Source organism: Venustampulla echinocandica (genome assembly GCF_003357145.1).
Source record: "Venustampulla echinocandica strain BP 5553 chromosome Unknown scaffold_0, whole genome shotgun sequence".
Classification (NCBI taxonomy): domain Eukaryota; kingdom Fungi; phylum Ascomycota; class Leotiomycetes; order Helotiales; family Pleuroascaceae; genus Venustampulla; species Venustampulla echinocandica.
In genome coordinates this window covers 5,412,238-5,438,224 of record NW_022474205.1, presented here as the reverse complement: position 1 = coordinate 5,438,224, position 25,987 = coordinate 5,412,238, and the positions used below count along the sequence as shown (strand labels likewise).

Sequence of the window (25,987 nt, the reverse complement as noted above, 5' to 3'; positions counted from 1 at the left end):
AGGTGCTTGGCCAGAAGCACCCCGAGACGCTTACAAGTATGAACAACCTTGCTGTAGTGCTTGAGAGCCAGGGAAAGTACGAGGCCGAGGCTATATACCGGAATGGACTCCAGCTCTGTATAGAAGTACTTGGCCAGAACCACCCCTCGACGCTTATAAGTATGAACAACCTCGCTGGAGTGCTTGTGAGGCAGGGGAAGTACAATAACGAAGCCGAGGCTATATACGGAGAGACGCTCTAGCTTAGGTGTTCGACTAGAAGCACCCCCCAGATATTAACAAGCTTCTTTTATATTACTTTAAAGCGCACTGTGATTATAAGACTTAGTTGCCATCTATAGTTTTAGATACTTCCTACCCTATACGTTCAAACAATTAAAGCTCCGATTAGACCAGTCTCAGTTATACCTTGGCACTTGTATATATTAGGGGGTAGGGTATACAGGTGAGCCGACCCGTCACCTGACCTCTACGTAGCTAGCTGAATATACATATATCGTGTTAGCTCGTAGACAGCAAAGTCCTGAGAAGAAGTAGGTTGAACCAAGATGTCGAACGATTGAATTGTCCATCAATTGGGATGTGCAAGATTAGAGTAATCTAAAGCAAATATCGATACAAAGCACTGCAAGTATTGTACGTAATCGACATGATCGAATAAACAATCGGGTCGTGGCATGCGTATAGAGGTATAAGGTAGCAAGAAGTACTGATCTATCATTCCGGAGTCCGTACTCACGAACTGATTGTTTGTTGTTGACGCTCCCTACTGATAAGTGGGTTTGCGAGCAGATCAGAATTAGCGCAAAATTTATAAGTGTAATTAAATGCTTGGCGATGCTGACGCAACCCTTTACGAAAATAGCTGGCGGCTGAGGAGATACTTCGTCGTCTACTTCCTCTCCAATTAACACATGTGGGAACAACTACTAGTGCTCTGGCAACGAATGCAATAATCGTCAGGACTGGGCAAGAGAAATGTCCGAGAAAAATGCGTTCCAAAGATTCGCAAGTGAGCAATACTTTTCCGGGGACAGGACTCTCGAGTTAACAGGTACAGGTCCCAACGAGCGACGCACCATAAGTCGCGAGGACTTGGGCTTCTACAATGCAGTTGTAGTATCGGCCGTCTACGAATTTGCGGGCGAAAACATTGATGTCAAGTCGGTGCATTCTTTCGTTCAGCCATTGAACCGATGCATTGAGGAGCATCCTCATTTGACCGTGGTAATTAAGGACGCGCACACCGAGAAGCCATATTATGAAAGCGTCTCAAATATAAACCTCGCGGACCATGTATTCATGCTTGGTGATGATGAAGCTAGAGATGATGACACTGCGACATTAGAAAAAATTCTACCGCCGATTCTGGATCAGCCATGGCCTCCTTCAGTACCGCCTTGGCGGATTGTCGTCCTCTCCTTGCCACCACAACGGGGTACGAAAATACCGCGTTGCCTTATAGCATTCGCGTTTTCTCATACCATTGGGGATGGTATAGCTGGACTCGCATTCCATCGCACTTTCTTGGACGCATGCCAGTTGCAGACGACGACCAACGAAGAGACGTTTATGTTCACTGTACCAAGGCCGACACTCCCGGCCCCCTTCGACACGCCACAAACACTTCCCATCTCCTGGTCATTCCTTCTTGGGCCCCTGATAGCTGTCCTCCTCCCAAAGTTCATTGCTAACTTCCTCGGGCTTCACGCAGCGGCTAGTACAGTTGATGCAGGTACCTGGACTGGATCCCCCATCTTCTTCAATCCAGGCTCTCTTTACAGTAAAATCAGGCTCCTAGAGATAGAAGGCCCCCTGGTGAAAAAAGCCTTACAGGTGTCGAGAACTCACGATGCCAAGCTCACTGGTACAATACACCAGCTAATCGTCCGGGCTCTAAGCAAGGCCCTTCCAGACCGAAATATCACCAATTTTGTCTCGGGAACAGCAATCAACATGCGTGGGTCAGTCGGCGCACCAAACTATGAATGGGGGCTTTATGTCTCCGGCTATTATGAGGCACATCCACGTGTGGATGCAGCCACTGGGCTGACTGATGCGATGTGGGCAGCTGCGAGCTCGATGACGAAGAACCTCGCGGAATGTGCTGTGACGCTGCAAGATCAAGCTATTGGCCTTCTGAGATACGCGCCTAGTATCAGGAATTGGACACTGGGAAAGATTGGAGACCAGCGAGACTCCTCGTACGAGGTGAGCAACCTGCTTGTCTTTGATGGCAGCGGCGAGGGGAAACGGAGCAGGATCACCAAGATGGTATTTGCCCAGCCGGGGAACACTCCAAGTGCGCCGCTTGTTTTCAATTTGGTGAGTGTCAAGGGAGGTAGCATGATGTGTGCCGTGAGTTGGCAAGAAGGAGCGTTGGGGATTCCGCTAGAGCAGGAGACGGCCTTTGTCGATGAGATAATTTTATCGTTGCGAGCGGACTTTGAGGGTTTAGGAAATATACCTGGCGAACCCGTATGTATGTAGATTAACTTGAAGAGCTTGAGGTCTGTTCAAGGTAGATGGGATGAGCCCTAAGTAGCAGTTTTACTGTTTGTCGCAGGCTTCGACGGTGGATCTCTCAACGAGGCAGATGCTGTGTTTGGACTAAAGTGACTGAACCCACTATTTCGAACGTATCCTAACGCGTAGGCGCCTTGCTCTACCTTCGGGCTGTACCACATCACATACTCTGATTCCTCGGCGTTTTCTCACTATGGCCCAATAATGTGCGCCTCGCCGCCTCCCCCTTTATTGGTTGTAAACGAATATAACAGGCGCGATCCTCGCGTGATAGGAGGAAGGGGCCTGCCGCCTGAGCAACTCGAGGGGACGATTGGGAAGAAAGTCGGAAAAGGAAGAGGGATGGAAATAGACCGAGTCGTTTCCTCTACTACGCGAAAGCGGTCGCGGGCCAGCCCGGGCACGCGCCATGTACCCAAGGTGTTGTATTTGCACTAGGTTCTACCTTGTATGAGATTTGGACAGGACATGTTCCCTATCATGAATTCCCGAGTCAGAGATTAAAGCTCGGTACTCGAAGCTGGAGTTTCCGGAAACAACATCTCTTGGACCAATTGGAGTTATTATTACGCGGTGTTGGCATGCCGATATTGTAGTTTTGAAGCTATCAATGTAGGTATCAAAGGTACCTAGTAGGTATGACTAGCCATGAGAAACTCGGTTCTCTATACCCTACAACTATATTTGTTGGTTTATACTTTTAGTTGATAAATCACTATCGCCGTATATGGCAAGAGCCACTGACTGGCAGTTTAAAGTGTGAACGCTGAGCATTGCAATGTGAGGAGCTACTATATAGGCAATACTAGCACCTTTATTTGTCTTTGCTATGCAGATTGTCATTCACTTGATACCATTCACCTACGTCCCTTTACGTCCACGTTCTGTTGTACCCCAAGTGTTAGGGCTTTCTCCTGTCTACATATATTGCAGCCCAGGTGTACGTTGCTGCGCCAGGACGACTATTCATGCTAATTTAACATTGCTTACACTCAATCTGTAGTGCCCAACATGAAGCTGGTCAAGGTCGACTCTGGTGTCGTGGGAGCGGAACCAGAGAGATTCAACAGTTCCTTCCACACCGAAGCTGAAGCACCAATACTTCTCCCTCCAACTGAGATTCCCTATTCCTTCGAGCGATGGCTACCACTGATATCTCGCACACAAAACATCCCTTCGTCCTCGATCCAAGTTATCACCCTTTCACGCTCACAAGGCAATCTTCTCCTTAAAGCTTCGCAAAGTTCACTTATCCGGAGAGAGACTAGTCGCATGTACGCCGAGGATCTCGACGATGAGATTAAACCTACTCTCTCATCCCTAATATTTCCCCCGGGAGGTTTATTTCTTCGCTTTGCGGCGTGTTCTCCAAAGGATGGTGTTGGTGGAACAACCCCGCTTCGTACAGTCAACGACATACTTTTGCGCATTGCGACCTCGTTTAGGGCAACAAATTCGATTCGAAATATCCTTGATACAGATGCGACCGGAATTAAGCTTTTATTTCTCCCGCACAATTCACGGATGGAGACCGCTCGGGAATATCGCGTTTTCTGCCCTCCGCCATCAGGGTTGATTGCTGCTCTATCGCAGTACAAATGGCATCAACCATCAAAGTTTCATGATAGAGACCCCGATGATATTGAGAAAACTATACAAACTATCATGATGGGAACCAGAAGGATCCATACGGAGATCCTAAAAGAACTCGGAAATCCAGGAGCATGTAAGGTGGCCGAGCTAGTCTTACAACAGGGATTCACGTTCGATATATCTTTTGACGAGGAAACCGGACGATCTTATCTTGTTGAGTTAAACGCGTTTGGAACTAGATCTGGGTGTGGTTCTTGTCTCTTTCACTGGTTGACGGATAACGCTCAGCTATATGGAAGAGAGCAGGACGTGGAGTTTCGAATTTCGATTTAAACGGTTTTCCGACCCCATTCCACACCCTCCTCGGAGCTGTGAAATTGCCATTTGGAACCAGGTTGTCCAGGTGATTATTAATTACTATTAAGTACATTATTAATTGCCTCTTTAATAGAACGCAAATTTATACTGATTTCCACTCAATTTTGTGAGCTACCAAACAGCTCTGACTATGAGCAACTTACACATTAGCGGACCTCAACCATTAGTATACACGTTTCTCGAAATCAATGTTCCACTGGAGTTAATATACTTTACGTCATTATAATACAACAAGGCAAATTTGGCACATTCGAATTTGTGCCCGATTGATTCGTTAATCCCAGCGCCGAAGAACGAGGGTGGAATGGGGGGGTCGGGCCCAAAATTGATAGAGCACCCATGCGCTCGTTAGATGTGTTTTCCAGGAGGGGAAAGGGCCCTCGGGGGTGATTGGTAGACGTGGGTTTCGAATACTAAACTCGTTTTGGCCTTATGACTTGTAATTGGCAGCCGCCATCCTTCTTGCCAGTCCTGACGCGTGTATTCGCGAATCTCAGTCTTGATAGGGCCATATTTGTGAGTAGAGAACCTTCTGCGACTCGGATTCAACCATATCGACAAACATCTCCCTAACATTATTGTTGATACACAAAGCCTGCTCGAAACTTTCTCGAAGAACCATACCGCCCGGTGGGATTAGGTTATCATTACGAAGTTGGTGTAGGACCTCCCCAAGACCTTCCAGAAGCTCCAATTCATCGTTGTGAAGCTCTAGTTTGTGCTCCGTAAATTGTATGGGACAAGGCATCACCGCTGTTGCGATTTCCTTCCATCGAGTAGCTATGTGTATCAAAGCGTGACGGAAAGAAAATACCTCATTCCTGCTCCAGCTGCCGCAGAGCAAAGATACGGGTTCAGTCAGAAGCGAACAATCGTGTAAATTGATGGCGGCTCATCGTTGCTCATTTCTAAGCCTACTAAGGTTTTGATAATAGCTGACTAGATCCGTAGTCCCATTTGAGTCTTCCTTTTCATTGGACTCTTCTGACGCAGCCTCCAACTGTTCACTCGAGAAGTGAGGTCGGACCGGAAGAAGCATACGCGGGATACTGTGCTGAAAGAAAGGCTCAGATACCGAGACCGACTGCCAGTCAATGATGCAAGTTATTTTCTCTATGTCTGGATGCGAGAGCAATGTTCGGAATGGACCGGGCGATAGATGGGGCGCGAGTTGAAGGTATCGATTCAATAGTGAAATGTAGTCATTTGGAGAGTCGGGCGTTTCAATAGATCTGTAATTGTTAATCAGAGGCTCTGCGTACGCCTTCGCCCATTGTATCTCGTTACTTCCTGTGGCTACCATGTAGGACAGAGGAGTGCTCCCTTGTCAGGTCAGCATAATATTCATCTTGAAGGGAGGCAAATAACTTACGTAGACCTCGATCTAAATCCATCGTAGCTCTTTCGCCTTCCCAGACCTTTCCTTTCCAAATCTTTCTTGTAGTAGATGCAACCATGTCTTCGAAACGAAACCGACGATAGATTTGTCTCAAAGTTAACGAGCCGAGTCACAAGACTGGGTTGTGATTTAGTTTTCCACTAACACCAAAGGCTCCCTAATAGTGTGCCTCTTGCTTTCTCCTCAATTATATACTCGGCGCCGACTAGATTGAGTGGTCTAGAGAATAAGTGTATATGCGCGGAACAGGCAAGTTCAGCACTGTCCGTAGCTAATAGATACCAGTCAAAACTTTGTCACCTATAATAGCTTGATGGGTCACATACAAAATGCCGCGTAGCGACCTCAGAGGCAGTGGTATAGAATGCTGGACCGGCGTTCGGATTTGGAATTTTTGCTAGAACCTCTACGCCATTATCCATTATCATAAGAAATGCCTCGTTGTATTGGCCTTCGATGCATTTTAGTAGCTTAACACCTAAGTTCATGCCAATATTAGATTTGATTCTAAACAGCTGCAGCTTTGGGACCATGCTTCGCGAGGCATGATGGAAACAGAATCTTACAAGATCTAGCGCCGTTACCAGCAGCGTTGACGGCAGCATCTACAAGAGCCAGATGTTGAATTTGCGGTAACGTATCGCAAGGTTTTGGGGTTCGTTGCATCTGGATGTGGTTAATTCACTTGGCCACGGGGGAATGGTCAGTCTCGTACAGTCACCGGTATCGAGTGTATCGATAAAGCTCGTCTTCTAAAATATCTTCTTCTGCAATACAAGATGAGCAAAAGCATTGGAATGGGAAGCCCCAAGCTTACCCGAACCGTCCACCTTTTGCTTTCGAAAGACGGGCATTGCTATGGCACTTCTCGCCCGGCGAGACGATTGCTGCTGACAGTGCCATAGTCCGTTGCTCCGAATGGCTAAGCCCTACGAGGGCAGCTCGATCTAAGTGGGTTGAAAATACGAAAGGAGATTTTCATTGCAATGCGTTAACTACAACATTGCAAACCCCTAATAGTGATGGATACTCCGAAGTGCGCCCTTCTCAGAGCTTGGATGGGGAGATTTCCGGAAATCCTTAAGTTACTCGAGTATACTCAGGCAGGGGCTTTACAAGGTATTGTTGTTCGCTGAGTATACGCTAAGCCCGCTACGAAAGTTCAACCGACCGACGTTCTGCCGGTTCAACCGACGGAGCTTTTCTCTACCCCCTCCGAGCTGCGAGCCCCTATATGTAGAAGGTATTGATAATCTTTTAATAGCCTTGGTTCTAATACTACTGTACTGTACTCGTAGCCGGCCGATCCCGCATTGTTAATCCGGTTCTCTACAACATAAAGCATCGCGCTGATAATTTTTACAGAAAACAATAAATCCATTCACGCCAAAGCAGCAACATCTAATCTGTCACGCTCCAAGCTTGTGGACGAAACTGGCTCTTCGCCGCAGCGGACTGTCCCAATCCCGAAAGAGTTGCGCCTCCCAAAATCTCAAAAATCGCGATATCAGCCTTTAACTCTTTCTCGAACCAATTGCGTAGCTCAACAGCTACCAATGAATCTAGCCCATAAGTGTGTATTGGCCTACTCAAGTCAAAGTCCTCGACAGGAATCGACAGGGTCTTGGCTAATCGTTTCGATAGTTCCCCAGTGACCAGAACTCCAGCCTCAGCAAGCGACCCGGTGCTTGAGAACGAGGCGGCCAAATCGACTGACTGCTGCCCTGTCGCAGTGGTAGAAACGGAGTTCCCTGCCCCTTTAAGCTGGTGTAAGTGGTTCAACATCGGCCGCTGCATCCATGGGGGTTCTTCAGTTCCCTGGGCCAGAAGGTCTGCAGGGGATTTCAGCCCGGTGACAACCTGGCAGTTTGTCTGCGTGAGAAGCGGTAGCCCGGGATCGCAGTGATAGTCAAGTAATGCCAGCAGCACTTCTTGAGATACGAGGTTAAGCGTTCCAGTTCTATAGAACCGCTCCCTCAAAGCATCATTTTCAGCGAGGAGACCTTCGGACAACAGCGGCCCAAGATCCAAAGATACAGCTTTCTCCCCTCTGTTGAGGCGATACTCTGCCAATGCATCAAGATATGTATTTGCCGCAGCATAATTGGCCTGGCCGCCCATGCCTATAATACCACAAACTGAAGATAGCAGGATAAAGAAGTCCAGTCCCTGTGGCAAAAGGGACTCCAGGTTCCAAGAGCCCTGGACCTTCGGATTTACGCATGTTTTCCAGTCGTTGTACGTCATGGTCTCGAATACCGCATCCTATGAAATGTCAGTTATACACCGAGAGCTCGACTATAGGTTTTGACACGAACCTTCAATACCATGGCGCCCTGTATGCAACCTTTTATAGGAGGCATAACCTGCCGGTATTTCTCTAAAACAAACGCTAGAGATGGCTTATATGCGACATCACATACTGGGGTTTCAACTTGCACACCCAAGTCCCTCATCTCTGCGAGGAATGCCTGCGCGGCTGGCGACGTTGGTCCAGATCGAGATAGAAGGAGAAGGTGCCTTGCGCCACGACCAACCATCCAACGAGAGATACTCCGGCCAAGTCCTCCTAGGCCGCCTGATATCAAATATGTTGCATCATCCTGGAAAGAGTAGGTTGGTTTCGTTTTAAGTACCGCCTAAGTTTGTTAGCTCTAGTCAACTTGTCCAGAGGGTCTACCTTACAGGTATCTTTGCATCGTCACTGAACTCAATGACCATCTTGCCGGAATTCTTCCCCCCTTGCATATGACGAAAAGCCTTCTCGATATCACCGAGGCCGAATGATTGAAGTGGATTTGCAGGAGAGAGCTTTCCTAGTTCGACAAGCTCTATGATTGGTATTAAGACCTTTTTAATTAGAGCAGGTCGCTGCTGTGCCATGGTAGCGAGATCAATAGCACTGAATGTTACATTCTCCGCGAAAGGGGACATTGGCAAGTGGCTGTGGGATTGAATATCCTTTTTGCCAATTTCAATAAATCGTCCGAAGGGTGCAATGCACTCCCACGATGCTTTCAATCCCTCGCCGGAAAGAGAGTTCAAAACAACATCAACACCTCGGCCCTGGGTTAATCGCTTTATGCCTTTAGCAAAAGAGTTGTCCCTGGAATAAAGAATGTGTTCTTCCGGAATCTTATAGAGATCGATCAAAAGTTGCTTCTTTTCCTCGGTGCCGACGGTAACAAAGACTACTGCACCAAAATGCAGTGCCAGTTGAATTGCAGCTTGGCCTGTTCCCCCGGAGGCAGCATGGATCAGGATCGACTCTCCTTTTTCCATCCGTGCCAGTTCGTGAAGTCCGTGATATACAGTAGCAAATGTTGTTGGCAGAGATGCAGCTTCAACAAACGAAATGTTGTCAGAAATTGCTACAACACAATCTTCTGGAGCCCGAGCAAAGGTTTGGTAGGTATTAGGATAGCAGCCGCACACGCGGGCGCCTACTTTAATCCTATTACAGTTCGAGCCAATGCGGGTCACTATGCCTGAGCATTCTGCACCGAAATCACCAACTTCCAGCCTTCCAAGGGCAATGAGGCAATCCCTGAAATTTACACCCGCGGCTTTGACTCTAACTTCGACTTCATTCTGGCCAAGGGGGGTTGCATATTTATCGTCATCGATAAACTCCAGCGTATCAAGTAATCCAGGGGTTCGAATGCTTAGTTTGAGAGGAGGGGCGTGTCCAAATTCCAGGATTTTGAATTGGCTTTCGGAACTCCTCGCCAACACTTCCATGTCCATCGCTTTTGCCTCAATGATCCGAGGTGTCTGCAGCATGCCGTCTTTTTCGACATATTCTGTTTCGTAGCTCTCGCCATCCAACCGGAGCAGCGCATCATTGAAGACGGTAATGATATTGGCAGCGTGTTCCTGTGCTTTGTTCTGGCCATCTTTTTTCGCGTCCAAATGCAAAGTTGTGATTATGAGGTTGTTTCTCTCTGTCCGCAGGACTCGGGCAAGGCCAGTGATCATTGCTGACTCTGGAGTGGTAGCAGAGACCCATAGCACCTTTGCTGCAGATTTCAATATTTCCATCAGGGTGCTGAAATTCTCCGGATTCAGGTTGTGAATTAGAGGCTGTTCAAGCTCAGGCAGGAATATCAAGCTTGCCTCTCCTAAGTCAGGAGCTGATGCAGCGTCGTTGAGGGAGGATATTGTGCTATTTGAATTAGATTCTTGTATCATCCTTGCAACCTCTTGTTGCGTTTCCGACTCTGTGTCTGCGACAACGATGACTCGTGGGGCCATAGGTGGATTCGGATCTGGGCTCGCGGCAGTGGAGATCAAAATGCTCCATTCGTGGCAAATATCACTTTCATAGTCCCTGAAAATGTGATCTGTCCCGGTGAACCCATTCCCACGCAGTAGTTCATCCCATTTTTCTTCTGTGATGCAGGGACTGTGTATCCGATAACTCTCGGTACCTAAAAGTTTAGTTTCACGTTCAACTAGGGAGGAGATATGGAACATACTAAGCCACCACCCCGAAAAGAGGCCAAAGGTAAATCCAACACCCAAAATATCTGGCTTGGTAACCTCTACGAGGAAAAGTTTGCCACCCCTTTTAAGTTAGCATCATACTATAACTTGAGAGCTATTTTAACTCACGGCTTCAGAAGTTTTCGGATATTCTCCAGAGTTTTAGTCAGGCTTCTGGTGGCGTGAAGTACCTGCCGATTCATGTTAGTGATGAACTTCTGAGGAAGTGTTATATCAATGGCGAGAACTATTTAGTGCTGTGGGGCATATTCCTCTCTTTGAATGGGCTGAAATTATGAGTTACTCACATGGGATGCTACAATAATATCATAAGTTCCAGGCTCGATATTTTGTGCGGCTGGATCTTCTTCGACATCCAGGACCATGTAATTGAGCTCGCTCTGACCAAATATCTCCTGGGCTGGGGGGAAGAATGAGGACGAGATATCCGTGAAGTCATACTGGCCGTATCTTGGCGTTGACGAAATCCCTTTCTCCTTTCCTGGGGTCAAAATGTCCAAAATGACCTCGGTCGTAGCCCCTGTGCCTGCGCCAATTTCCAGAAACTTCATTCCAGGGTTCTTGTGAGCTAGAAGATCCAGGTATTTCCCAAATTTCTTAAAACCAGTGGCTCGAGCATTTACATGTTGATAGTAACTTCTCATCAAACCGTCCGCGAAGAACAAATCTAACGCATCGACTTCACCCCGAAGGACCCGCGTAAGGTTCTGCCCTGTCCTGACAAACAGCTCCATTTGCTTATCAGTCTGCCCGGTTTCGATGCAGAAATCTTCGAGGGGGGTTTGGGGGCTTGATAGCGAGAATACAGCTCCCTCATCTTGCGGAGATATACCTTGTTGTAGTTGCATCCATGCTACATATTGTTGAATATGCGGCGTAGAGACTTCGTGTAAGTTTGTTCCGAGATCAGCCAGAGCTCTGGATATATATTTGGCCTTGATTCGGCGAAGGTCTTCGAAGTATTCTTCAGGATCTCTGTCAGGGAAATCGACACTCCCGCAATACTGGTTGATGCTTTGCTGGGTCATAAGTTCAACATTAGGCTTTAGCTCGACGTTATAGCATAACTGCGATGACATTGACTGGTGCTGAGCGTCAGAATTAGAGCTCGGGATCGTAGTTGTCTCGAAGTCCTCGACACGCATGAGAAGCTGTTTATCTGCTTTGCTGAGAGCGCTGAGGGAAGATTTTGTCCCTCTGGTTCCTTTGGATGCAATATTTGCGTAAGCCGATGCCACGTCCGCAGATGAAGCATTCAAGCCTGTATCAGATATCCATAGTCTACCAATCCGTGTGGGGATCCGGGTCACACCAGTTTGTAAACCGCCTCCCTGTAGGGCAGCAAGTGAAAGCTGTAATATACCGTCAAAGGTTGTTGGGTGAATAACACAAGATCCCTCGGCAGTTCGCCCAGTCTCTTCAAGTATCGGGTGATTTAGTGCAACATCCCCAAGAGCTTCACCACTCTCGCTGTACTGCAACTGGACGATCGGTCTGAAAGTTGGTCCATAATGATATCCCAGGTCATGCAGCCCTTTGTACATCTGTTCTGCGTCTATTATATTATGGCATGTCGTGGCTGCATTGTGGTGGATCTCCTGCAGACTTTGTAGTTCTTGTTTGCTCTCTCGCCCACGGTCGATTTCGGTCTCACCCGCTTTGTATATCACCTGAATTTCTCCACGGCACGTCTCTACCCACGATTCCTCCTGGCACATATAGACACGAAACTCGGCCCATGTGTTCGTCTTTTCGGACGCATCTCGTAGCGGGCGGAGGTGAAATTCGACATCTAGTCCACCCGAAAAAGGTATATTCAGCGCAGTATGGAAGACGGCATCCCTAATTTCGTATCCAATGATTGCCTGGTCTTCCGCTGTTTGCTTCGCTGCCTCAATGGCCATCGCACACATTCCGGCGGCTGGGTATAAGATGGATCCATTAATCTGAAATATGTCAGCTATACGTACTTCTTATATAAAACTCCAAAGAGGAAACAAACCATATGGTCCTCAACCCATGGGAGATCCGTAATGCTAAGAACATGTCTCCATCTGCCTTCAAGAGGATTCCAGTCCGATACAGGAGTGCCGAGCAAAGGATTGTAACCGTGAGACCGGAATCTGAGGCCTCTGCTGATCTTGCTTTCATGCCAGTATGATTTCGTGTGGTCAAATGGATATTCTGGAAGGTCTGTTAATACTGCAGGGAGGGAACTTCTCTTCTGCGTTGGTTGATTAACACTCCTCATGTCAACTGGATATCCTCTGCAATAGAGACTACCCAAAGCTTCAAAGGTGGTTTCGATGGCGGAACGATTTCGAATGAGAGCTGAAAAGTACTTAACATTCGCTGAGCGGTTTCTCCACTGAAGAATGTCGCGAATGGGCCCTTGAAGTGCCGAATGTGGCCCAATTTCCAGCAAGTCTTGGACCATAATTGTGTTGCGATGGCTCCCATCTACTTTTCTGTTCAGGGGCTTCGGGGTCTGCAAACATACTCGACCCAGGGCGGCAGAAAATCGGACAGGGGATACCATATTCTGCACCCAATACTCCGGACAGCAAAGTTCAGACGCTAGAATTGGTTCGCCAGTGACTGAAGATACCATGATAGTATCTCTTGAGACGAAATCTCCAGGCTCGATGCGTCCTAGGCTCGTTTGGTACTTATCGGCGACCTCCTTCATCTGGGCAGAGTGATAGGCAACATTGACCAGCAACTTTCGAGCAAATATCTTTTCTCGCTGTAACCGCTCCTGAAGAATATCTATATATATCTCGTCCCCAGAAATAGTGACGTTACTGGGGCTGTTTACACAGCTGACCGTCAATCCGTAGTGATTTGATTCGATCTTGATATCGTCCAGGTAGGGTTGTATTTCGACCTCAGAAAGTCCCACGGACATCATTCGTCCTTTTGAGGAGGAGTTTTGTGCAATTTCTGCAGCATAGCGACCCCGGTGGAAAGCTATCTTCCAAGCAGCCTCGCAAGAGATAGCTCCAATTGAATATCTAAGTCTATATTAGTATGTCGTCCAAGATATTTAGGAATATATGACTCACGCAGCAGCAATCTCTCCCGATGAGTGCCCTACCACAGCTGCTGAAAATACGCCAAATGACTTCAGGAGGTCTACCAATGCCACTTGAATCGCTGTGCAAATTGGCTGACTCAACTCTGGATTATTTATTTTGCTTTCTTCCTTTGATTTTAAAAGCTCATCTATTGAAATGTCAGTGGATAGGCTGGATAAATAAATGGTAACTTACCTAGCAGAAACCACTCGCAACCTACTTGACGGAGATATTCTTCGGCGCGCATTAAACTTGTCTTGAACACCGGAAGAGACAGCAGCTCGCGACCCATGGAATATGACTGCGCCCCTTGACCGGTAAATACGAAACCGAGTTTTGGTTTAACTGTAACTTGAACTGGTTTGGATACTAGTTCTCCAAGTTTGTTAAGTTTCTTGCATGAATCCACAAGGTAAAATGATTTCCAAGGCAGTGCGCTTCTCCTTGAATCTAATGTATAAGCCAAATTAGCTAAATACGTTGGACCCTTTTGGGAGAGGCCTAAATCATTTTCGAAATGTTGTGAGTATGTCGTTGCCAGGCGCTGGAGACATTTCGCATTTGGAGCTGATAAAACTAGTATTTTCGGTAGTAGCTTAGACACTGACTCGGTAGCCAAAACGTCGAGGCTAGGCAGCTCTGACATATCGTTCGTGAGAATACTTCCGCCATTTAGTAAATCGTCCGCTGATGGGGGATTTGCAACTGTGCAATGATTGGCGGTGATGTTCCGAAGTCGAAGAAAGTTGTATGCATCGTCAAGGACGACATGCGAGTTTGTGCCACCAAATCCAAAAGAGTTAACAGATGCTCTACGTAGTCCGTTTGTCGGCCACGGTACCGCTTTAGTAGGAAACTATTATTGTTAGCATCATTCGATAAGCTGGAATTAGGGGGGCTGTTTGGCAGCAACGCACCTCTAAACCCAAAAATTCGGCATCGATATCCGGATTCAGCTTCTCAAAGTTCGTGTTTGGCGGTATCAGCCCCTTTTCCAACACCATAATGGTCTTGATAATCCCAGCAATCCCAGCACATCCTTCCAGGTGCCCTATATTGGATTTCACCGCCCCACTACATTATAAATATTAGCCCCAGAACCGCGAAAAGGTGGCATGGGTAAATCATACATATACAGAGGTTCTCCAGGCTCGCGGCTGTCCTGGAATGCCTCTCCAATAGCTTCAGCTTCCAGTGGATCACCGACGGGGGTTCCTGTGCCATGAGCTTCGAAGAATCTAGTGTCTCTCAAACTCAACCCTGCGCGTTTATAAGTCGCCCGGATCAGCGCAGCTTGAGCGGTCTTGCTAGGTTGTGAGACGCCTGGAGTATAACCATCCGAATTCGAGCCTGTCGATCGAATAACTGCCCGAATCGTGTCATTATCACGAACAGCATCTGCGAGACGTTTTACGACGAGGACTCCAAAGCCTTCGCCTCTAGAATATCCATTGGCGCGATGATCAAAGCTGTAGCTTCGACTATCGGGGGAGAGGAAGCTCATGTTTGACAGGCCAATGCACATTTCTGGGGAGAAAATAAGGTTACATCCTGCTACAAGAGCCTAATTTCGTAAGCATTTGGAACTTTTGCGTGCATGATTTCACTGACCATAGATGTGGTATTATTCCAAAGGCCTTGGCATGCCGAGTCAAGTGCAACCATACTGCTTGAGCACGCAGAATCCATAGTTACACTTGTGCCCTTGAGATTAAAAAACCAACTTATTCGGTTGGCAAGCATGGTCGCTGCCACTCCTGTTGCTGTATATTTTGACATCCGTTCTGGATCTTTCGAGGCGAGCATCATATAGTCCGCGGTGAAACATCCTGTATAAACAGAAGTTTCTGAGCCGGATACTTTTTCCATGGGGATTCCGGCTAACTGTGTTAGAACGTGTAGCTGAAAACAGAATAAAATTTACTTGCCATTTTCAAGTGCTCTATATGCTGTCTCAAAGATTCCGCGTTGTTGGGGGTCCATCCCAGCCGCTTCAGCAGGGGTTATAGAAAAGAACGGTGCATCGAATGCTCCAAGATCTTCCTTAATAAAGTGTGCCCCTCTCATGGAAGGCTATATCCAGTTGAGCTATTATTACTTACAGAGTAAAGAAGGAGGAAAGAAAGTAAGGTGGGAATGAGTGCTTACGGTTCCTTGTCTATCACCTATTGGATCATGGTGCGCGTCTATATTCATTCTATCGCTGGGAAACTCTGTAGAAACATTCCGGCCTTCAAGCAGCATGCTCCAGAATGACTCTGCAGTGGTAGCATCTTGGGGAAACTTGAGGGAGAACCCCACGATTGCAAGGGGTTCGAGAGCATCTCGTCCTGAGATATCTACATCCCTATATTCTTGTGGGTAGCCTAGCAACGTGGAGGGTAAGGTAATGGGTGAATCTGCAGATTGGGAGTCCGACGAATTGCTTACACTACATGGCGACATTTCTGAAAATGTGAATAATCAACGAAAGTCTGGAGTAGAGTTTATTGGATTATCATGAGAATGGTTGTGGAGTCCGAGTCCTCACTGAACGAACTGGCTGGGAATAGAGGTACAGGAGCGGTTTATAAAAATACCGGAATAGTTGCCTCGATATCCGTTATCCTCGAGCCCCCTCGGCCTGCGATTCCCGGTTGAAATGTAATATCCACAGCCGCATGCTCCTCCGCGTTAGTAGATCCAAACCTTGCGTTCTTCCTCCTGATGGGGGCGGTACCATCTGACCGGGAGGGCGGTTGGTTTCAGGACCAACAACCGCACCCGATCGGCACATCGTACAGGCACGAATTGGAGTGGCGTACGACCAAATTTCGTTTATATTTAGGTTATAGGCGCCAGCCCAACTTGTGATCAGAATAGGGGCCTACATGGGCAGCAGGGTTATATGTTGTACCTCGCCGGTTGGGATGAATCTTGGGTTGAAACAGCTGATAGGCCTCCCTGCTTCGCACTGCGCCCCGATCCCTCCAGATGTTCAACACGCTAGTCTTAATAGTACTTTCACTTATTTTAGTATAAATCCATACTCCGTTCAGTTGCAGCTATGCATGGATTTGCAAATACTACACGAGCTTTGAAGATTCGTAGGAGTTGCTGTGGGCTTCCTATTCCTGACATTGCTCCGGGTGCTGTGGAACTGGTGGCTGCGTTCCGAGAGTACCAAATGCCCATCTACCCTTGTAGGGCTGGACGACCGAGGACCGACGTCGTCAGCCCGTACATAGGTAGCTATGCAAGCAGACGGCTTAATTAGATATACCATTACCCGATATAGAGGTGGCCCAGGTCATGCACACCTTGCAACTCCCTGTTCCAACGGTCAGTAAAGCCTTGATCAAAATAAGAAATTAAAGCTTAAATATATGAAATCTACTTCAAGACGTGTTCGACTTATAGAAGAGGCTAAGGTATGACTACTTATAGAAACCTTCAGCTGGTTGGTCGTCGTTGTACAAAGCTGGATGCAGCGGTGCTTACTCGTACTACCTGCAGTGAATGATGTATCCAACTGACTCATGTTTTTTTGCCTTCAACTACATGTCTTAGACTCAGAGGACTTTCCCTCTCTACCGAAGAAGGCATCTTTTGCGACTCCGACTGTGTGGGTGGTGGATGGACCCGGGGCCCCTCCGCAGGAAGCCTGACCTGGCAATACGAGTACATCGGTACGGAGCACGATGGCAATTTCCACTGGCGGATTTGCTATATGATGATCTGTCATCGGAGCGATCCTTTTATAGAAGCCGCATACTACAGGCTAAAGCAAACTGCGCCTAGCCGCATTCTTTCCACCCCGTCCATTTGGCAGCCTATAAAACGCAGTTATGTTGTTGGGCGACTATCAGCCGGTAGATGCAAAGTACGTACATGTTGCGAAGTGCGAAGTGCAAGTACCGATACGACGAACGACGAACGACGACGGGCGTTGAACGCCTCACAACCGCATGGGCCAGAAATCGGTCCGTCCGTCTCCGGACTCTGCTACGCCGCCAACCCAACAGCGGGTTTTATGACTTATCGTGCAGCCAGATTGCCAACGCCCCCTGCCGGTACTCGTGTTGGGCGGTGTTGGGTGGTCGCGGGCGCCCCCCCAACCGGCCGGTGGGTGCAGATCAAGATGAGCCTGTGATTCTTGTGGAACCGTTCATGTATACCGCAGTACAGTACGAGTAGCAGCTCATCCGTTGCTCCAAAGCAAAACAGAAGCTTGTTTCCATAATTTCGGCAGGATGGTTATGCACATCCATTCTTGAGGATCTGCTACTACGTACATACTGTCCAGCAAATTCGGTTTCCATCATGGGTAAAGAACTAGAGACAGACCCGTCTAGTACGAGCGCAAGCTTTAATGAAAAGCCGCTGGTAACAGATGCGCAGACTCAAGATGTCGAAGAAGGCGATTCTACTCCGCAGGTAGAAGAGGACACGAAAGTTTATCTCTCGGGATGGAGACTATACGTCGTCACCATCGCGTTCGTATTTCCAACCTAACTTTGATGATCGGTGGCTCTAATTTCCGCTTCTAGTTTGTGTTTAAGCATGTTCCTCCCAAACTTCGAAGTGTCAATAGTGAGCACCAGCCTTTTGACCATCACCAACGAGCTGAAGGGATTCAGCCAGAGCAGCTGGATCGTCGATGCGTATCTGATCACATATACTGGTAAATATTCTCTCCTACAATTTGCGAGCTCGGTTGCTAAGCTAGGACTCAGGCCTGCTGATATCCTGGGCCAAACTGAGTGACATATTCGGACGGAAGTTCTCACTCTTGGCATCCCTGGTGATTTTCATGGCCTTCTCTGGCGCGTGTGGTGGTGCCCAGACAATGACACAGCTGTAGGCGGCCCCTTCTGGATGCTAATGCAAACCCAGTGTATGTTAACACCGTGCAGGATTATCTTCCGAGCATTCCAAGGAATTGGCGGTTCGGGAATCTATGCTCTCGGAATGGTTATATTTTTTGAATTGGGCCCGGCGCGCAAATACACGCTTTATGCCGGATTGGTGACAATGACTTTTACTTTGGCACTTGCGCTGGGTCCCATTTTTGGAGGGCTCATCAATTTAAACGGAAGCTGGAGATGGGTGTTTTTACTGAAGTATGTTACGGCGAGCTTCTTTACTTATTCGACGAATATCTTTTCCACCCTTCCTTCTATTCTAGAAGTGCCCATGCTAAATCTAATTAACTTTCCAGCCCTCCTGCCGCGTTTGTAGCGATTATCGCCTTGGCGTTTGCATTTCCATCAACCTTTCCAGATATTAAGCCACCATCTACAGCACGAACTACAATGTTTCATTCATTCTCTCTCAAATCAATCCGAAAGGTTGATTTTCTAGGCACGGCATTGCTGCTAGGGGCGTCAATATTCCTAATCACGGCTTTGCAACAGGTGGAAAACTATGGAACATGGTCTTCTGCTTTAACAATCGCCCTTTTAGTCCTATCTGGCCCCCTGCTACTGGCATTCCTGGCTTGGGAGAGAAGAGTGACGAGCGAGGACTCGGTTACGGAACCTGTGTTTCCATGGCGTTTTGTGAAAAGTCGACAATGGATGGGCATGATAATGTAAGTGAATATGAAAGATTATGTCTTGATCTTTTATCAAAGACTAAGGATTTTGTCCCAATCTAATGCTTTCTTAGGAATACATTCTTCTGTGGCACCGTCTTTACGGTGTGTATTATACAAATCCCGCTGCGACTTCAAGCCGTCAATGGCTTTTCGACACTTGGCGCTGGCGTTCGCTTGCTCCCGTACGGGTTGCTTGTTCCCTTCGGCTCTTTCACTGCCGCAGCACTCACAGGCCCAGGCAAGAAAAGCGTTCCCGCGGTGTACATCATCTTGGCGGGTACAACGATACAGACGGTTGCAGTAAGCTTACTCTCCGTCTTACCTACAACTACCGCGTTCGCCAAGCGATCTCTGGCATTCGAAGCATTGGCGGGCTTGGGAACCGGGTTGTGCATTGGCAGCCTGGTCATGTTGACTCCACTGGTGTGTGAGAAACGAGATTTGGGTAAGTAGATATACCGGCCACAACCCAACCGCTTGCTGATGTTGCCCACAGCTGTCGCAACCGCGGCGATCAATCAATTTCGATTCTTGGGGGGCTCCGTAGGCTTGGCCATTGTCAGTAGCGCAATGTACAGCTGGACCCGGACGAGATTCCTCGGGATTTTGGCACCCGATAAAGTGGAAATCCTGGAGCAAACCACCCAATTCATCTCTGAATTCTCCCCAGAGGTGCAGGAGAAGATCCGAGTTATTTTTGCGGGGGGCTTTAATTTGCAGATGAAAATTCTGATTGGACTTGCGGCTTTGCAGTTTGTAGCTACGGGGCTCATGTGGAACAAGAGACCTATCAGATAATACTACAAGGCAAATAATACCCCAAAAATACTTAAGCGGAGACAAATATATCAAGTGTCTAATCTATAGGCCGACCAAGAGATAAATAAACTGGAACAGCTAACTGATGCTATTCTAAGCAACGACTTGGAGAGTCCATAGTACCAAGGTTTAGCGAACATGGAGGTAGATCTGCCAGTGAGTCGCCGACGGGTGGCCGACTAATGTACAACAACGGCCTTGGCTCCCTTATGGACCACTCTCTTGATAGCATGTACAGTGCTTGCCAAGTCTCTTGTCTCGCCCGGGACTTCGTGTCCTCCCTCGTGAACAAATTCTGACCGTACTGTCCCGTTGCACAGCTTGCTCAACGTTGCACTGGATCCCGGAAATAAAGTATCGTTCGTTCCCCATATGTGCGCTGTGGGAATGGGGATAACCTCGCCGTCAACATCCGCTGAGAGAGTGCGCAACTCGCCATGCAACAATACATCAGGATCGACTGGAACTCCCCCGGAAATAAATACGGCGCACTTGAAGATCGGGGAGACCTGCTGTTCCTGGGGGTTTTGTCGCCATTTCTGCACGAGTAACGTTGAAGCCAGTGCTGCGCCTTGCGAGAACGCGAGCACTGCATCGAACGGGCCTTCCGTTTTGATGTAGTTGTCCAGATCTTGGAGGGCTTGTTGGCAGGTCCGGACCAGGGAAGCGTCGAAATAGGCAAAGAATCTATCCGACGGGGCGAAAAATGATTTGATCTCTATTTACCCGTTCCCGATGTCAGTCGACCCGATACGATCCTGGGTATGCAGCCACAGCTGAGGAAGGATTCTAGAGCATCGCACTGGCGGTTACACTTGCCTGGGGCCATCGGGCAGGGAATCGTTCCTTCGACGAACTCGAACGAATGCTGATCGCCAAGTTCATATCGTAGCGCAGCTTTGAATGTAGATAAGCTCAAGTGTAAAGAAGCCCAGGAATGTGGCGTATTATTAGGTGAGCCTACCAGTTTGCATCTCGAAGACCTGGAAGATGCCGTTTAGTGGGGGTGGAATTTTGTAACAAAGGAAAACGGCTGAAGGATTACACATACTTGGTTGTTCGTACCCATGCCATGGAGGCAAAGAAAACGCATCTTGAACCGGAGTGCACCTAAAAGGGCGTAATATAATATATCAGAGAGGAGAGTGTGTGTGCATTGCTAAACAAGACGTATGGGAGGTCGAGGTTCTAATTTTATAGGTAGCGAACCATGGATCCAGCACACGAGTTCTGGATACTGAGGAAGTTTCGGGGTCCGGACTGTAATCCATATTGGGTGGAGAACACGAGGACTGGAAGGATTAAAGTGTGGGTGGTTATTGCAACCGCAGCTTATTGGGCACCCTTGCCTGCAGCTGCACTCATCCCCCGTGAAACCTTTGTTCCTCCTGGTATCAAATCCCACCCCGGCCACCCTCTTCTTTGTCAGTTAGCAAGATCATGGCCTTAAAGGTCTCCCGTCGCTCCACATCAATATCTAGAAATCTGACTCAGCACTGATTGCTTTGGCATTGCCTCTTGTTTATCGCCAGGAACTATTCAGATCAAAATGGCTTTCGAACACGCGACCGAGGGCGGGAAACGTGCCATATACTCTGCGATTGTGAGCTCGGTATTGTCTCTCGTGGTAGTTATACTTCGCTTTGTTTCGAAATTGTCAAACACCAGTCTAACTCTCGATGACTGGCTTATCCTTCCCGCACTTGGTATTCTGTTCATATCGATGGCCGTAACTATCTGGGGTAGGTCTTCAGATATCTGTGTTATAAAACGCCGTGTTAGTACTAATAACTAGTTTAGGAAACACATCAGTGTTAACCAAACATCCAGAAAAGCTCTACATAGTTAGTAACCCTTCTTGCCCGTTATTACCTATCAACGTTGGCAATAATTTACTTACAGAATATATAGTCATTGTTGATTAATTCCTKCTTATACCCTCTGATCACAACCTTGATCAAGTTGACCATTCTTGCTTTGTACCGTCGAGTGTTCTCCACGCCAAAATTCCGAAAAATCGTTACTATGGTTGGAGCCATAGCCATTGGTTGGGGCATCGCCATTGTTTTGGCCAGTGCAATGACTTGCATACCAGCGGATAAATTTTGGAAGCCTTACAAAGAAGGGCACTGTCTCGATTTCAACAAGTTCACGCTTGCAAATGGAATTTTGGAGATTATTATCGATACAACTATCCTTATTCTCCCGATCCCAATGATCTTGAGTCTGAAGATGTCGGCTCGTAACAAATTTGGTCTTTGCGTCATTTTTCTCCTCGGTGGTTTGTCAGTAACCCTAAATTCCCATTGGAGACCTCCAGACTGACGAGTACAGTGTCATAATTACCGGAGCGATACGTATCAAGGAGAGCTACGTCCCGAACAGTAAGACACAACATGGTAAGTTGGATCAACGCTTCTTCGGTCCCGACGGGATTCTAACAGTATCTAGTTGACTTCGACGAAGTTAATTTCTGGTCCTATATCCACGTCTGCACTGGGATCATCTGCGCTTCATTCCCCACATATCGTCTAGGGGCAGTGGTGGCATCCGCGGCCAATTTCGGCTCATCAATTCGCAAGAGATATGGGAGTTACGGGTCTACAAACAAGTCTGATGGAAGCCACTCGCGAGACACTACCAGAAGCAGAGGAGTCCCAGGAAGTTCAACAGAAAGATTCCAAGTCCACGACTACAATAAGCTGCCCGATTCTCAAAATTGTGTTAACCTAACGGATATCTCATCCACGGGAAGAAGCCAATCGCAGGACCAAGCACATAGTGTTTTCCCCAGGGACAAGGTGGTAGTTGCTCGGACGGTTGAAATTGTATAATATATGGTGAAATTTTAAGAACAGGGAATTTAAATACCAAAGGGGATGGATTGTCCAAGGAGTCGGAATGTATTATTGCCGCAGAGTATAAGGATCTTTGGCATCGTATGTGGAACTCACAATATTATTAGCTAGTATGCGACGTAAAATACTCAAAATTCAACTTCAACTCTACTGGTTCTTTCGTATAGCTGGACGTAACAAACTTTCCTAGCCCTCGAATTTACGTACAGAGAGGAGGTAACACCAACGACATCCAGGACGCCATGCTAAAACCACGATGCCAATGCCACCATCATACCAGGAACAAATGTAAGCATTTACAACAAGGGCAATTCTACAACAACGTAAAACGTGCGCGAAACTGGAGATGGGAAAACCCGCAGGATCACCGAGGTGTACATAGTAATGCCTCAAATACCCTCCGAATTACCTTCCTCCTCCATAAACCCCGCAGCGGCAAATGTCTGTACTGTACTGTACTGTACAAAGTATTGCAGTAAAAGACTTAGCCAGCCGACACAATGCAAGCAGTCGGCAGCATGTAATACGGAGTAGGAGATTCGCAATATACCCTGGACCTGGGGTCGTCGCCTAACAAATGCTGAAAAGGGGGGGTGCGCACGGAGTACCCAGTAACCGTAGCACAACGCCCTGCAGAAGCGCTAGAGCACATCATCACGGCTTACCCTGTTCCTCGGCGCTGAACAGAGAGCGCTGCAAGCGGGTGGCGCAGGCGGCACGGAATAGGCTGAGAGCTTGTAAAGTGGGGAGGGGGGGCCGCACGGGAGGGTGTATCGCGATTTCGGACTCCGACCTATCGTGTCAGAGGTAAACGACAGATTAATGGACATGGAGGGGCGTGGCGAAGATGTGTGGCATAGCAGCCGAGATGCAGAGGTATGATACACCATGCATAACGTCCTGGGCGCTGTGGATTCCTCCGGTACAAAGTCCTCCGCTCTGGGTGGGTGTATGGTGAATACGAACCACAATCTAATCTATTTTGCCAAAGAGCTCCAACGAAATCAAAGCCATAATTGGTGTTCCTTAGCGACCTGCCCCTAGTACAAATCCCACCTGGACTCCAGGTCGCTTATCGAATGTGGGACGTTGTTGATCGCCGTGGCTGAACGGTTCACATGCAGAACCCCATACTCGTATGACTGGAGATACTGTAAAAGTGCGCAGCAACACTGAAATCAGCAGGATTATGTCAAGTATATTGGTTAACATGTGATACAACAGTAGGGTCGTTTTTAATTAGCCACAGCTATTCCGTACTCAGTTAGGGGGTTGTCCAACAGTCTCAGGCGGACGCGTGTAGTATGGCCAGTGAAGTGGAGTTACTGTGCTGACTCTGACTCAGCGCCGCTATGCTGACACCGAATACCCCGGAGTAGACTAGTCAATGGGCCTATTCAAGTAGTACGGACTAAACAGAGGGCGGCCTTATTAGTTCAGGGCTTAGCGCTTCCAACTCGTACCTGGGGTGGAGTCGGAGCTAGTTGTTGGTCTACAGAAAGTGGAATCTATTCTCGCGATACCACAACGATGTACTCCTTCCACAACACCGCCCATCAACGCTTTCCGCAGACATCATGGCGTTGCCAAAAACCCCCAACGAATCGTCGGAGCCCATCGTGGTTTGTCCCCTCTCCCTATACAGCTAGATTTACTCAGCTAAACCGATCTCCTTTCCACAGATTATTGGAGGCTCCATTGCGGCCTTGATGTCCGGTATCGTCCTCACGCGACTTGGATACAATGTACGCGTGTTAGAGCAAAATGAGTCGTCAGTTCGGGAGGAGAAGGGTGCTGGCATAACTGTTGGGCCCGATGCGCAAGAGTTCTTCTCCAAATATGATCAGGTCCCAGGTCCATACGCCGTCCCATGCCCCGGGGTCAATTTCCTCGATGCCAACAGCAAAGTAAAGCAGTTTATGAAGCGCCCTATGCTTATGTCCACATGGAGTGCGCTTTATTATCGTCTACGGGCAAATTTCGACGGATACAAAAGTTCATTCTGCCCTGACCCACCTGCCTCAGCACAAAATCAAGGGAAAGCCGTCCTCCAAATGGGAGCTAAAGTTACCAACGTGGCAGATACGGATGGACAAGTAACAGTGACCTACATAGACAAGGCGGAAGGAACTGAGCATTCTATCAAGAGCGATCTGGTGATTGCCGCGGACGGTGCCAGCTCGGCCATTCGTCGGATTCTCCTTCCGGATGCCGAACCGCTGTATTCCGGGTATCTTGGGTGGAGAGGCCTTGTTCCGGAATCAGAGATGTCTGAGGAGTCAAGGGAAATTTTATCTCCAGAATTTACGGGATTCACCTACAAAGGCGGCTACATCCTTTGGTATGCCTGTGTAGGCCCAAACGTGGAGTACAGGGAATGCTAATTTCTTTAGTTACATTGTGCCAAGCAGCGATGGGAACCTCGAAGTTGGTCATCGACGTTTCAACTGGGTTTGGTACTCAAAGTCTCCTCCCCAGTCGTCTGCTCAATACGCAGAAATCATGACAGATTCCGACGGCTGGAAACATAGGAACTCGGTCCCAAAAGGGAAGATGCGAGAGGATGTTTGGAACGCACAACGAGAATACGGAACCAAGATTCTAAACTCGGTATTTGTTGAATTGATCAACAAGACCAAAGAGCCCTTCTTATCCGTTATCCAAGACTTCGCCGCGCCACAAGCTTCGTTCTTCGATGGAAAGCTCTTGATGCTAGGAGACGCACTGGCAGTCTTCCGCCCGCATATGGCTTTGAGTCTTAACCAAGCAGCCGTTGATAATCTGCTTTTGGAGAAACTGATAAAGGGTGAAATCACGACGAAGTCTTGGGAAAAGCAGGTGGTTCAATATGGGCGGCGGAATCGATTGATAAATATCGCCTTTGGCAATTTCTATCTCTATGGAGGGTTGACTTTCGCTAAGAGTGTCGTTGCTTATCTTCTGTCTTTGCTTCCGTTCCAGTCACTGATCTTAGCTGCGCAGAGGTATTTTCGGCGGTAGATTAGGACAATTATAATTGTGCGCGAGCTGTTTCATTAATTTTATTCCATAAGCTCCGTCGAGTGACGCGGATGGTTTTACGTAGATCTATGATGTACAATGTGCCTGTGTCAGCCTTGTGGGATTTACTACGAAACTCTGTGCAGCTTTTCGATTGGATCGTTGCGGTCGGACTCACGATACTACGTACAGAATTTCAAGCGAGGGGCTGCTGCCTAGGTATGAAGGCATGTTTGGAGTCAAGCCTTCGACT

The 25,987-nt window shown here is 47.9% G+C and overlaps 8 protein-coding genes across 8 annotated transcripts; 4 read left to right on the top strand and 4 right to left on the bottom strand.

The window, feature by feature from the left end:
- Positions 1-978: 978 nt before the first annotated feature.
- On the top strand, positions 979-2,619 carry BP5553_01682 (Alcohol acetyltransferase; the record flags this gene model as incomplete). Its single annotated transcript, XM_032010305.1, has 2 exons — positions 979-2,482; positions 2,567-2,619. 2 exons carry the CDS (start codon positions 979-981, stop codon positions 2,617-2,619), a joined length of 1,557 nt encoding a protein of 518 aa, XP_031874359.1.
- Positions 2,620-3,537: 918 nt separating this feature from the next.
- Positions 3,538-4,452, top strand: BP5553_01681 (uncharacterized protein; the record flags this gene model as incomplete). Its single annotated transcript, XM_032010304.1, has 1 exon — positions 3,538-4,452. The coding sequence occupies one exon, from the start codon at positions 3,538-3,540 to the stop codon at positions 4,450-4,452; it is 915 nt and encodes a 304-aa protein (XP_031874358.1).
- A 538-nt stretch (positions 4,453-4,990) lies between these two features.
- Positions 4,991-6,562, bottom strand: BP5553_01680 (uncharacterized protein; the record flags this gene model as incomplete). Its single annotated transcript, XM_032010303.1, has 5 exons — positions 4,991-5,277; positions 5,416-5,820; positions 5,870-5,930; positions 6,223-6,347; positions 6,463-6,562. The coding sequence occupies 5 exons, from the start codon at positions 6,560-6,562 to the stop codon at positions 4,991-4,993; spliced, it is 978 nt and encodes a 325-aa protein (XP_031874357.1).
- A 735-nt stretch (positions 6,563-7,297) lies between these two features.
- BP5553_01679 (Thiolase-like protein) lies at positions 7,298-15,348 on the bottom strand (the record flags this gene model as incomplete). The annotated part of the gene is made up of 12 exons (XM_032010302.1): positions 7,298-8,161; positions 8,215-8,535; positions 8,582-10,326; positions 10,375-10,463; positions 10,511-10,572; positions 10,690-12,348; positions 12,405-13,416; positions 13,468-13,627; positions 13,675-14,335; positions 14,397-14,553; positions 14,610-15,043; positions 15,091-15,348. 12 exons carry the CDS (start codon positions 15,346-15,348, stop codon positions 7,298-7,300), a joined length of 7,422 nt encoding a protein of 2,473 aa, XP_031874356.1.
- Positions 15,349-15,399: 51 nt separating this feature from the next.
- On the bottom strand, positions 15,400-15,924 carry BP5553_01678 (uncharacterized protein; the record flags this gene model as incomplete). The annotated part of the gene is made up of 2 exons (XM_032010301.1): positions 15,400-15,552; positions 15,628-15,924. The coding sequence occupies 2 exons, from the start codon at positions 15,922-15,924 to the stop codon at positions 15,400-15,402; spliced, it is 450 nt and encodes a 149-aa protein (XP_031874355.1).
- A 1,857-nt stretch (positions 15,925-17,781) lies between these two features.
- On the top strand, positions 17,782-19,855 carry BP5553_01677 (uncharacterized protein; the record flags this gene model as incomplete). The annotated part of the gene is made up of 7 exons (XM_032010300.1): positions 17,782-17,954; positions 18,009-18,142; positions 18,195-18,318; positions 18,375-18,581; positions 18,680-19,051; positions 19,129-19,502; positions 19,554-19,855. The coding sequence occupies 7 exons, from the start codon at positions 17,782-17,784 to the stop codon at positions 19,853-19,855; spliced, it is 1,686 nt and encodes a 561-aa protein (XP_031874354.1).
- Positions 19,856-20,055: 200 nt separating this feature from the next.
- BP5553_01676 (uncharacterized protein) lies at positions 20,056-20,969 on the bottom strand (the record flags this gene model as incomplete). Its single annotated transcript, XM_032010299.1, has 3 exons — positions 20,056-20,594; positions 20,841-20,859; positions 20,928-20,969. The coding sequence occupies 3 exons, from the start codon at positions 20,967-20,969 to the stop codon at positions 20,056-20,058; spliced, it is 600 nt and encodes a 199-aa protein (XP_031874353.1).
- A 3,342-nt stretch (positions 20,970-24,311) lies between these two features.
- Positions 24,312-25,734, top strand: BP5553_01675 (uncharacterized protein; the record flags this gene model as incomplete). Its single annotated transcript, XM_032010298.1, has 3 exons — positions 24,312-24,356; positions 24,417-25,075; positions 25,128-25,734. The coding sequence occupies 3 exons, from the start codon at positions 24,312-24,314 to the stop codon at positions 25,732-25,734; spliced, it is 1,311 nt and encodes a 436-aa protein (XP_031874352.1).
- Positions 25,735-25,987: the final 253 nt, after the last annotated feature.